Source organism: Pteropus medius, unplaced genomic scaffold (assembly GCF_902729225.1).
Source record: "Pteropus medius unplaced genomic scaffold, Ma_sr-lr_union100, whole genome shotgun sequence".
Classification (NCBI taxonomy): domain Eukaryota; kingdom Metazoa; phylum Chordata; class Mammalia; order Chiroptera; family Pteropodidae; genus Pteropus; species Pteropus medius.
In genome coordinates this window covers 47382668-47395670 of record NW_024340849.1, presented here as the reverse complement: position 1 = coordinate 47395670, position 13003 = coordinate 47382668, and the positions used below count along the sequence as shown (strand labels likewise).

At 35.9% G+C, this 13003-nt stretch overlaps 1 protein-coding gene across 2 annotated transcripts in view; it reads right to left on the bottom strand.

Annotated features, from left to right (window-relative positions):
- The window catches only part of TWSG1 (twisted gastrulation BMP signaling modulator 1), a 43861-nt gene extending 32047 nt beyond the window's left edge, over positions 1–11814 (bottom strand). The window contains exons 1-2 of one of the 2 annotated variants that reach the window (XM_039845860.1): positions 11796–11814; positions 9662–9818 (exon numbers count right to left, since the gene is read on the bottom strand). In XM_039845860.1, the coding sequence (XP_039701794.1) occupies positions 9662–9784 (123 nt within the window). In that variant the 5' untranslated portion in view covers positions 9785–9818; positions 11796–11814. Of the gene's footprint in view, positions 1–9661; positions 9819–11609; positions 11750–11795 lie in introns of those variants that run through there. The other variant, XM_039845859.1, reaches the window with a different exon arrangement.
- Between the last annotated feature and the right edge of the window lie 1189 nt (positions 11815–13003).

Here is a 13003-nt window from a genome sequence, read left to right as displayed (position 1 = left end):
ATATATATATATATATATATATATATATATATACACACACTACCAAAATATGTCAAATGGCACCCATTTCTTATATAAACCTAGTAATAAAATTTTAATCCTTACTTTACAAGTTCTCTAATGAATTTCTTTAAAATAATCCTGCTGGGGTAAGGTAGGGGTAGCTATGGATGAGACTGGACCAGCCACATGTTGAGCACTGCTGAAGCTGAGTGATAGATTAATGGGGGGTTATTTTACTATTTATTCTATTTTATGTTGGAAATTTTCCACATGTCCCAATGAAATCCTCATTTTTGTTTTAATATAATAATTCGACAGGTGAAATAGCCAGTGAAAATAAATTTTAGTCACTGTTTATAAATTTTAGCAGCTATTCTAACTGCATTCAACATTTGAAAGGAAACAATGACTTATGACTTATTCTTCCTTTAAATTACATCAGGCCTAACTCATTACTTTTGGACATTAATTTAAAAGATTTTCATGAGGTGTTAACTGAAGCAAAACAGGACAAAAATGCGTTAGAACCATAAATTTTAAGAGCAGGGATGTAGAATGAAGAAGAAAAAACACTATAGAAAAATAAGGTAATGTTTGTAAGAGGAAAGAGGAAACATTGTATATTACAAACCAAAATATTACTGTATAGTAATAAATCAAGATAACTGTAGCAAGAAACTAATGTAGAATTTAATTAGCACTGATTAAAAAAATAAGTTAATTTTTTTAGTTTACTGTGATTAAGAAAGCCCTGAAGTTATATTTTTAACTTAAGACAAAATACACTTTAAATGGAATTATTAATAAGAAACTATTTTGAAATCCCAACCTATTTCAGAAAATCTAAGATTTACTTAATAGTTAAATCAATTTTTAGAGCAGACTGTCAATTTGGTACATAAAAGTGCTAAATATTCAGATAACCAGTAAAGTGCTAAAATAATGAATTGACAATCTCTGAACCTAAATTTGAATATTTTCATTAAATACGATGTTATATCATTCTAAATAGGACCATAAATACTAGCCAAGTACTCGCAAGTCAATAAGGGTTTTTTCAGTTCTTAATACAAAATGTGTAGAGATTTCTAGGGTAAAAGCATAACATTGATCCAAATTTTAAACATTCTTTTCACAAAGCAGAAGAAAAAAACTAGTAAGATCTTGTTAAAAACAAAATCCTATATTACCATTCCCCCCCCACTCCCCCGCAGAAAGGGCTATATAACTAGGACAGCTAAACCAGTCATTATATGAGCAAGGGAATACACCAAGATGACAATTTTACTTTCTTGATGTTTAAAGCTAGATTTCTTTCCTATCAGAAGCACAAAATAAATATTTATATAGGGACCACCGTTATGCATAGCAACTTGTAGGAGTGGCAGGAATGACTACTGCCTTATAGCCACGCTAGTAAAAAATATTTACATAACTATGAGGTTCCAGGGAAAATTTTCTATACTCAGTTATTTCATGAGTTGCAGAAGGCTCAACATAAACAAATGTTCTAACATCCTCATAGTACATCACTTCAACACTACAGATGTTCAAACCAAACCAAAATAACAAAAAGAAAATCTAAATTCCCTCTCAAAGGGTATCTTTCTTTAAACTTCTATAGCATTGCCTTTCTTAAAGTACTTCTTTCCCACATTGATTTTTGTATCTGTTCTCCTTCTGTAAGTTTAAGAAGAAAAGCTATCATTGTCATCTAAAATGTCAATGTGTCTTATATTTTGTTGAATATGAAACCAGGATTTTAATAATGTAGTTATGTGCAATGAAAAAGCAAAGCCCCAGCAATTCTTAATCTAAATTTTTAGAGCCATCAACCACTATGAGAATCTCCTGAAAGCAATGGACTTTTTTCCTTTTTTATACTATACATATGCAATTCTGAACATAATCCTGGAGATACCCCGAAGCCTTTAAGACATCCAAGAACCCCAGTTAACAATTCTTGGTGAAACACCAATAGCCAATCTGTTCTTCAATTGAAGAGAATAGGAATAAAAGGCATTAAAGTTCAAGTTTCTATCAGTCCAGTCAGAGCAAAAAGACAAGAAGCAGGCATCTATTGACCACCCACCCATTCCAACCACAGCAAGAAAACCAGCCAATCAAAACAAACAAATCAAAAACTTCTCTTCAAAAAAAATGATCAGCCTCATAGCAGAGAATATATTCCAGCACCAAGAGCTTCCCTGCCCCTCAAGTGAAACCCTTCAGTATGTGTGTTTCAGGCCTGCCCACATACAGTCTCCCAACCAGACTTTGAATGTTGCATTCTTAACTATAATGGACAACTAAGTAAAACTAGACATTTGAAGGAGTGCTGCCACATGAAAGAGACATAAATTAAAAGAAAAAGATAATCTTGGAAGAAAGACAAATCAAGGTAACAGAATTAGGAGTGGAGGTGAACACACACACCTCCACTTATATCAATAAAACTTCCAAGAGTATCCTCAGAGATATCTGAGAAAAAAGTGCATTCAAAAACAAGTAAAAGTATTAATATAAAAAATTAACAAGGAGATAAGGGCTCCTAAAAATTTTAAGTTATTGCTAAACTTTTAAAATTTAATAGAAAGCGTTCAAAGGTAAAGTCAAGGAAATCTCCAAGAAAGCAGAACATAAAAGTGAAAACAGATTTAAGATCTATGACACAATATAAAAAAGCAAGAAACAATCTGAAAATGAAAAAAACAATTCCATCTACAATATCACAAAGAATAAAATACCTATGAATAAATTTTTAAAAAGTATAAGACTTGTACACTGAAAACTACAAAATATTGTTGAAAAAAATAAGAAAAATCTAAATAAAAGGAAAGACATTCATTCCATGGTCATGAATCAGAAGAGATGGCAGTACTTCTCAAACTGATCTACAGATTCAATGCAATCCCTATTCGAAATCTTAGCAGGCAATATCGAAGGCACAATCAATGAAAGAAAAAACAGATAAACTGGACTGCATAAAAACTAAAAACTTATGCTCTGCAAAAGACACTATCAAGAGATGAGAAGACAAACCACAGACTGGGAGAAAATACATATAAAAACGTAATCTGACTAAGGACTATTGTCCAAATTATATAAACAATTCTTAAAACTCAACAGTAAGAAAATGAACGACTCAATTTAAAAATGGGCTAAAGATACAGACATCTCACCAAAGATGATATACAGGTGGCAAATAAAATGCTCAACATCATGTCATTAGGAAAATGCAAATTAAAACAATAGTAACATAGCAGTATATACTTATTAGAATGGCTAAAATTTAAAACACTGACAACACCAAATGTTGACGAGGTTGTGGAGCAACAGGAACTTTATTCATTGCTGGTAGGAGTGCAAAAGGTTAAGGCCATTTTGGAAGGTAGTTTGGCAGTTTCTTACAAAAGTAAACATATATTTAGCATATGATCTGGGATTTGTGCTCCTTGGTTTTTACTGAAATAAGAATTTATATCCCCACAAAAACCTGTACATGGATGTTTATAGCAGCTTTATTCCTAATTGCCAAAACTTGGAAGCAACCAAGATGTCCCTTAATAGGATAAACAAATTGAAGACATCCATAAAATGAAATATAAATCAGCAATTAAAAGAAATAGCTATTATGCCATAAAAGGACACAGAGGTGAAAGCAGCCAGCCTAGAAGGGCTACATACTGCATAATTCCAACCATATGACATATTGAAATTCTAAAACTATAGAGACAGTAAAAAAAGATGAGTGGTTGTTAGGGATTTGTCCAGGGCAAGGGGTGGAAAGAGAGGGAGAAGGATGAATCAGGTGGAAGCACGGGGAATTTTTAGGGCAATGAAACTATTCTGGTCACATTGTTATGGCAGATATATGACATTATGCATTTGTCAAAACCCATAGAACTATACAAGACAAACAGTGAACCTGAATGTAAACTGTACATTTTAGTTAATTATAGTGTGTCAATATTGGTTCATCAATTGTAACCAATGTATCAACTAATACAAGATATTAATAATAAGAACAGTGGGTATGTATAGGGGAAAGGGATATGTGAAATCTTCCTCCACCTTCTGCTCAATTTTTCTGTAAACCTAAGTAAAACTACTCCAAAAAATAAAATTTATTATTTTAAAAAACACCTAGCTGGCTTTATTAAAGAAATTGACAAGCTGATCCTAAAATTAATATGGTAATGCAAGGGACCCAAAATAGTCAAAATATCTTGAAAAAGAACACAACTGGAAACTCATACTTCCTGATTTCAAAACATACCACAGAGCTACAATAACCAAGACAATGTGGTGCTAGTATAAAGATAGACATATAGATCAATGGAATAAAATTGAAAGTCTGGAAAATAAACTCTGACATTTAAGGTTAAATTATTTTCAACAAGGGTGCCAAGAAAATTCGATGGGGAAAAAATTGTCTTTTCAACAAATGGTGCTGGAACAACATGCAAAAGAATTAAGTTGGACCCTTACCTCATACTTTACACAAAAATCAACTCAAAATAAACCACGGACCTAAATTATGAGCTAAAACTATAAAAATCCTAGAAAATATACAAGTAGATCTTTGTGGCCTGGAGTTAGTCAATGTTTTCTTAGCTACAACACTAAATGCACAGGTGACAAAAGAAAAAATAGATTAAGACTAATCAAAATTTAAAACTTTTGTTTTGTAAATGAAACCATGAAGTGCAAAAACAACCTACAGAATGAGAGAAAATACTTGCAAGTTATATATCTGATAAGAGACTTGTACTCAAAATACATAAAGAACTCAACAATAAAAAGACAAATAAGCCAATTAAAAAATTGGCACAGGTTCTGAATAGATATTTCTCCAAAGATAATATACTGATGGCCAATAAGCACATGAAAAGATGCTCAATATCATTAGTTATTTGAAAAATGCAAATCAAAACACTTCATACCCAATAAGATGGCAATAATAATAATAATAATAATAATAATAATAGACAGATAATAACAAGTGCTGGTAAGGATAAAGAGAAATTATAACCCTTATACACTGGTGGTGGGAATGCACGCAGTAACTTTGAAAAATACTTTAGCAGTTCCTCAAAACGTTAAAACATAGAAAATATGACCCAGCAATTCTACTCTCAGATATATATCCAAAAGAAATGAAAACATATATCCATATAAAAACTTATACATGAATATTCACAGCAGCATTATTCACCTTAGCCAAAAAAGTAGAAACATCAACTGATGATTAATTAAATGCAGTACATCCATATACTGGAATATTGCTTGACCAATAAAAAATGAAGTACTGATACATACTATAACATGGATGAATCGTGAAAGCATTATGCTCAATAACAGAAGCCAGACAGAAAAGACAACATCGTGTATGATTCCACTCGTATTCAATCTACAGAATAGAAGTAGATTAATGGTTGCCAAAGGGTGGGAAGGAAGGAATGGGGAGTGACTGTGAATGAATATGAGGTATTTTTAGGGTGAGGAAAATATTCTAAAATTATATCGTGGTGATAGTAGTATAATTCTGTGAATACACTAAAAACCAATGAATTGCACATTTAAATGGGTGAACTTTATAGTATTAGATTTACATATCTCGATAAAGCTGTTTAAAAAAATCTAAGACATAGAGCATCCATCATAGACTCAAACTAATAGAGCTCCAAATAAAAAAGAGGATATTACATATAAAAATAATAATAATAAAAGAGAATATTCCAGTCTTTAGCCTAAAATAAATCCCTCCTCGCCAAAAAAAGATTCTCAAAGTGGCCAACACAATGATGCTGGCACGAAAAGAACCACATCAAGGATAAGGAGATAAAATTAAAAGTATCCAGAGAGAAGGAAGAAAAAAATCTAACAAAGTCACCAATAGAGAAAAAAAAAAGAGATTTACATCAGACTTCTGACCAGCAATATGGAATTCCAGAAGTGTGAAGACATTTGAGAAATGTCTTTAAATTTTCCAAGGAAAAGATTTTAACATAGTTCTGTATTCAGGCAACTCACCAATCAGGTATAAGGTGAGACTAAATACATTTTCAAGATATGCAGGACCCACAAAGTTTACTTCTAATACTGCCTTTCTTAGAAGATACTTTAGAGCATGTAACAATAAAAATGAATAAATTAAGAAAGAACAAGATAAAGAATCAAAGAAATAGTGAAACAAATTTAGGAAAGTAAGAGTGGGAATGCACTATAGGAGAGTTTGGATCAGACCTAGAGAGCAATCAGTTAAGTCTGGAAACAAGACTGAAGGCTCCACTGGGAGAAAAACAGATTAAGAATTTAAAACAATGTAAGGTGTTAATGATTGATGATGCAAAATCAAGAAAGACAATTAGAAACTCAAGAAAAACAAACTCACTCAAGAAAGGCAATGTAATCAGTACCCTGTGTGACTGACCATAGAGTCAACAATACATAATCATTACAATATAAACATGGTTTAAATATTGTCAGTTTTAAAATATACCTGTAAATGGGTAGGCGAGGGGAGTGGTAAATGGGGTAAAAGGGGTCAAATATGTGGTGACAGAAAGAAATCTAACTATGGGAGGTGAACACACAGTGTAAATATATATATGCCTGAATGTTAAATGTAAGGCAAATATATATATGCCTTAGTGTAAATATATATATGCCTTAATGTTAAAGGGTACGGCTGAAACTTACTGGATTTTGTTAACCAATGTCACCATAAAAACTTAATTTAAAAAATAGAAGGTAGAATTTACATTATAAATCTACTTTATAATCAATTTTATCTAGTATTAATGTATAGTCGAAGAAAAAATCTCTCATAATTACTTAAAATATAAATAAAAATATATTATGTAATTTATTTTATACATTGTATTGATATAAACATAAACTAGAAAATACAAATATAACTCAGAAATTACTGATATGATGTCACATATAGCTATTTAAATTTAAGTTAAAGTTAAATAAAATTTAAAAATCTGTTTTTCAATCATACTAGTCATATTCGAAGTACTTGGCAGCTACGTGTGGCTAATTTCTACTGCACTGGGCGGATGTAGACCATATCTACCAATGTAGAAAGTCCTAATCAATAGTGTTGCTTCAGATAATTCCAGCCCTCTATCTTCGAGCTGCCCCAACTAATGTTATGTGGCATAAATTCCTGGGCAAAATAAATGCTGTTTTTAGCCACTGATATTTGGGGTGGTTGTTACATAGCCATAGTAAGAGCAATACAAGGAAAGTAAAGCTCAGAATGTAAAATAATCTGCTTGATTTCTGGAGTCCAGAAAACCAGACAAATGGTGGAACTAATTACATTTCACTTCAATGTCCAATAAGCATTTATGAATAAACAAACAAGAAAATTCTCAGTACTGGAGCTCTTGATATTTTTAACCTCAAATACTCTGCCACTATTCACAAGAGTTATCTCTACTACTCCAGAAAAAGATTTGATGATTCTTGGCTCTGGAGGAACAACGGGAATCTGAGAAATCTTAGCACCATTGACTTAGTGGTTAAAAAAAAAAAAAAAAAAGTCCTAGCTTCTTTCCAATGAGTTTACTAGAATTGTCATTTAACAGGTGAAGTTTCACATGATTTTCTAGTTTTTATTCTTGTATAGCACTTTTTAGTTTGTGAAGTGTTTTGTATTACAAATTTTTTAAATAAAAAGCAAAACAAACAGAAAATCTTTGAGAGTATTTATCAATATTAACCAAAAGCTTTCTTTTTAAAATACTCCCTTAATAAGCAAGGTATTTTAAATAAGCTCTAATTTTTCATCATTTGAACTAATGGAAATTATAGGCTTGAAGAGTCAAAAAATAATTTGGAATTTAAGTGAATTTCCTTTAAACACGGATATAGCAATTGTTATGACACTTTATTTCTATTAATGAATAATGAAGCTACATTGAAACAACCTGGGAAGTGGCAGATTTCCTATCTGACCACAGCACAAAGATGGACTTCATATGCAGACTATAAAATTTTCAGCCAGCACAAGTGTAAGCAGACATTCCATATCAAAAGTTCCATGTATAAAATTAGATAGTACAGAATTGTTAATTTTTAAATTGCTAACAGCTATGTTTTAAAGAATTTTTATCTTTAAGAGATAGATATTAGGATTATGATAAAATAGTATCAAGGATTTGCTTGAAATTAAAATAGAGCTGGGGGCGGTTAGTGTAGGGGAAAGTAGATAAAATAAGAGTAGCCATGAATTAGTGATTGCTATAACTGCTGATTCTAACTACTATTCATTATATTCTCTTATATTTGTGCTTAAAACTGTCCATAGTGAAAAAACTTAAAACCAACCAATGAACTTCTCCAGTTAAATGTTTTGGTTTGAAATGCAAAGTAAAAGTAAACAGAATATGCCTGGCCTCAAAGAAAGGCCAGGCTTCCTAGAATTTCAACTATTAATGAGAAGGACCGAAATGTCAGAAATAAATACGAAATGCCTCTGATCTATAAAAATCATTATCACTTCTAGTACATACACACAATTGCTCTCAATGTCAAGATTACAGCCAAGAAGTAGCTGACTCATACAGAGAATTCTACCATTTCTTCATCAACAGTCAATAACTAGAAGGGAAGCTAATAAATGCAGACATACAAGGGCACAAGATTGCTGATGGTCTTATACAGTAAGTGATCCCCAACTTTTTTGGCCCCAGGGACCGGTGCTCTTAGAGAATCTAATGCCTGATGATCTGAGGTGGAGCCGAGGCTGCGATGCTAGCTAGCACTGGGGAGTGGCTGCAAATACAGATGAAGCACTGCTCCCTCACCAGCTGCTCATCTCCTGCTGTGAGGCCCAGTTCCTAACAGGCCACCTATCGGTATTGGTCCGTGGCCTCGGGGTTGGGGATCCTTGGAATAAAATGAAAGAGAACAGCGATATATATAAGACATGAAGTTCACCACCAATTAGCACAACTTTATGAAGAGTAATACCCAGTATGATTACTGGAAAGGCCATGGGCTATGGAGTCAAATACAGACCACATTCCACAGCCAATTACTAGCTATATGAGCCTAGCCAAATTACTTAACCTCATTTTTCTCTTCAGAAAAATAACAGTGGTAGCTACACCACTGCCTTGATGATTGAAAAAGATAATTGTGAAGTATCTTAGAAGCAGATTCTCCAGTCCCCAGCAACAACTTGCCTGCAACCTTCTGAGAAATGCTGAGCCAGAACCACCCAGCTCAACTATTTCTAGATTCCCAACTCTCAGAAACTGCCTGAAATAACAAATGTTTACTGAATTAAGTTGCTATATTTAGGGGTAACTTCTTACACAGAATAGACAGCTAACACATTATATTTAGGATACAGTTTGTCTAATATTGACTAGCTAAATTTTTTAAAAATATAGTTTGCTATGTAAACTGGATTATACAAGGGAACCCTTTAATTTAACTGAGCAGAGTATGCATCATCTTGTAATGGCATGGTTATAAGCTGGGTATTATTTTCAGTACTGAACTTCTTGAATCTGACCTTGCTTATATGCAGTAACCCAGGCCCTGACCTAATACTCAGGCCTTATACTGTATTATATGCACTCTATATCTGCTCTACAATATATTTTAATATTAATGGAATACTCAGTCTTACCTGAATGAGGCATTTGCTCACATCACTAGCACAGAGTGCTTTGTTACAACTCAATGAAACAGGGACCCATGTCAGGAACACCAGGATGGCTAGAGTAAGCATAACAACAGATTGTGACTTCATGTTTCTTCAAAAACAATCAGTAACACTCAGGAAGCTAAACAAACAAAAAGAAAAAAAAACTTTAATTGAAAAAACATGCTAGGGTAAAAACAAATACAAAAATGAAAAACTAAACTAATATTGTGTCAGAAACTTTTCAGTGATCATTTTAAGATCCCTCAATGAAAGATTAAACATGAAAACAAAAATCCTGCAATTTTATATAGTAATGTTTTGTTAGCCATCTTCAAAGATCTAGAATACTGAAAATTTTTCAGACTATCCAGAAATGGTCACTGTGAAAGTTAAAGTGAATATATATGTCCTCAGTAACCTGAGAGTATGTCAAGCAGTTTCAATACTGCACTGCTACTATTCAACTTTAGTTTTACGTCCATTATTCAACTTTAAGCTTGCATAAAAACGACTAATACTGAATTATAATTTAAAAAAACCACTTAACAATATTTTAATTCACAGAATTAAAACGAAGTTTTTAAATGCAAATTATTCTAGTGATGATGACTATTTCATTGTCTCTCAACATAATTAGTTGGAATGAAGCAGCTCAAAGAAAGGAGTTGCCTGTCATTCCTTAAATACTATAACAAACAACAAAGGGGATAGTAAATTATTAACTGCATTAAGAACGCTGAGTGAGTTATTAAAATGTGAAAATATTCTTTTGATTCTATACCACATGTACTAGAGTCTTCAAAGTCATTAAGAAGATATTATAGTTTAAAAAGAAAAAGGAAAAAAGACCAGCATAAATTCTGACAGTGAATAAACAACCAACATGGCTATTAAACTTTTAAAAAAGAGAAGATAAACTTCTTGGAGTTGAAACACACTTCCAAAACAGAATCAATTAAAATAAATGACTATTGATGTAAGAGGGATAAAGGTGCATTTATGGGGCCTTTATAATTACTGTAAACTTTTAAACTAAGTATTACGAAGTACAATAAAGCAAAAACAATAAGAAGGCGAAAAGAATAAAGGGCTTTGTACCCAGTATGACTCAATTTTGAAAGAGAAAGCCCTGGAGATTGTTACTGAGGCCTACAATGTATCCCTGAAGACCGTTAGTAACTCAGTTATCTAATTTATTTAACAACACATACCAAGTCGGATAATTTTTGGAGTTCATATTTGTGGAAGCCAAAGAAGGTATCTGAAAACTGTTTTTTCCAGAACTAGTTTTCATCTTTCAACCACCAAAAATGGGATTTAAAAAAAAAAAAAAAAAACCTCTAACGGTTGTCTTCATCTTACTCCCAAAATCTTACTGAAAAATATTCAAGTAAATAGGTGCATATACAAAACAGCTAACAGAATTAAAGGGCTTCTTGTTTTTTTCCTAAGGAGTTCAGAACAATACCGCATCAAAACTGTTTTCATACATCGTGACTAGTTTCTCAGGCTGTGGAGAGCCTTGTGCTGTCCCTAAGGGAGAGAGCAATGACAGCAGCCTTTGTGCCGCTGGACCGAGTCCCTGCTGCCTGGTAAGGAGGCAGAGGCCACCGCAGCTCTGCACCATCAGCTCACCGACGCGCGAGTGACAAGGACAAGGCCAGGAATGCGGGCACCAGCGATGCAGAGGGGGGCGCCGCAGAGGTGCCGCCGGCTCGAGGGGCCCGGGCCGCCCTGGCTTACGTGCCCGCACCTAGCACCCACCGGCGGCGTACTCCGACTTTGTCCTCTGCTTAGGCAGGGTTCAGGCCACGAGCGAGAAGCTCCGTTTCACCTGGCTCCCGAGAAGTCCCTCTCGGCCTCCAGAGGCCCGCGCTCGCGGCCCAGACCCTCCCGTCCACAGACGCTGCCCTGTCCCGCTCCCGCTCACCGAGCGCCGCGGCACCGCGAGGCCGCTGCCCTGGTTCCCCGCGGGTCTGTCCAGCCCGGGAGCGCTGCAGGCTGTGCGAGGGAGGCAGGCCGCGCCTCCGCGCAGTCCCTCCGCGCAGCGCCCGCGAGCCTCGGACACCTTAAAGAAACAGGCCCGCCCGCCGCCCCGCCCCCTCTTTCCCTCTGCCTTCCCTGGGCTCCTCGCCGCCGACGGCTCCCGCCAGGAGGCGTCTCTCACTCAGGGGAGGCTCCCAGCGGCGACCGGCCCGAGCCCCGGCCCACTCCCCTCTCTCTGCTTGTGGCACTTGCCTGTAATAGGCCCCACTGTGGCCCCACTGTGGCTTGCCTCGGCCTGTAAATTTCTCCCGCTGCTGGCGCGGCCCTGCCCCTGGCGCGGGGGGCCCCCTAATGGAGGCCCCGGTTCCCCACCGCCACGCGCACTTTTCCTCGGTCCTTTCCCACGCTCGCATCTCGGGTTTCTTTGCGAGGGGCTACCTCAGGCTCAAGCAGACCCACCTGTTAGGCCCTGTCTCTAGGTTTATCAGTGCGAGTCACGGAACTGGGAAAGTGACGCGCATGAGCTCGTCGAATCTTCACAAGCAGCTATGTGCCCCGTTTTGGGGATGCAAGACTGAGGCACCGAGTGGTCGAATCGCCTAGCTCGTTACCCAGTAGAGCTGACACTGAACCCTTGTTATTTGACATTGAAGGCGGGATTTATTAAAATACAGATTTCTAGGAACTGCCTCAGGCCGACTGAATAAGAATCCTCAAGGATAGAGCCTTTTTTCAACAGTGCAAAAATTTCTGGCACCCTTAGTAAGTGCCTGGCACTGTACTTAGCATTGGAAATAGAAGGGAGGAGACGCCGTAGGAGGTGGCCCAGAAGGAGCTCACTGGCCTGTGGAGAGGATGGACAGACAGCTAGACAAGGCCTCAGGGCGCTACCCCAAGCTTCGGTAGGAGAGGGCTGCCCGAGCATGCAGGACACCAGCATTCGTTTCGGCCTGTATTTTAAAAAAATATATTCATTCCACCAACGGGTAGCATATAGATAAAGGTAACAGAATTGCAGAGTTCTTTCCCATTTGCTATTTTAAAAGATTCCAGCGTGATTAAGTCGGAACCCATTGGACTAGATGACCCACAAGGTATTTTCCCCTTGGAAATGGTTACCTAGTGCTGAAGTCTTAAGCTAATAAGAATCTTAAAAGCTTTACATGCCCCTTTGTTGATTGGAAGGAAACAGAAAGAACGGAAAAATTGATTGGGTGGGGGGGGGGCGTGAATTGTATTATTGATGTTAGTCCATTTTTGTACAATAAGTAAATAAATATACATTTAAAAAATAATCCCTGAAAATTATCGTAAAGAAATAATTGAGAGCGTACACAA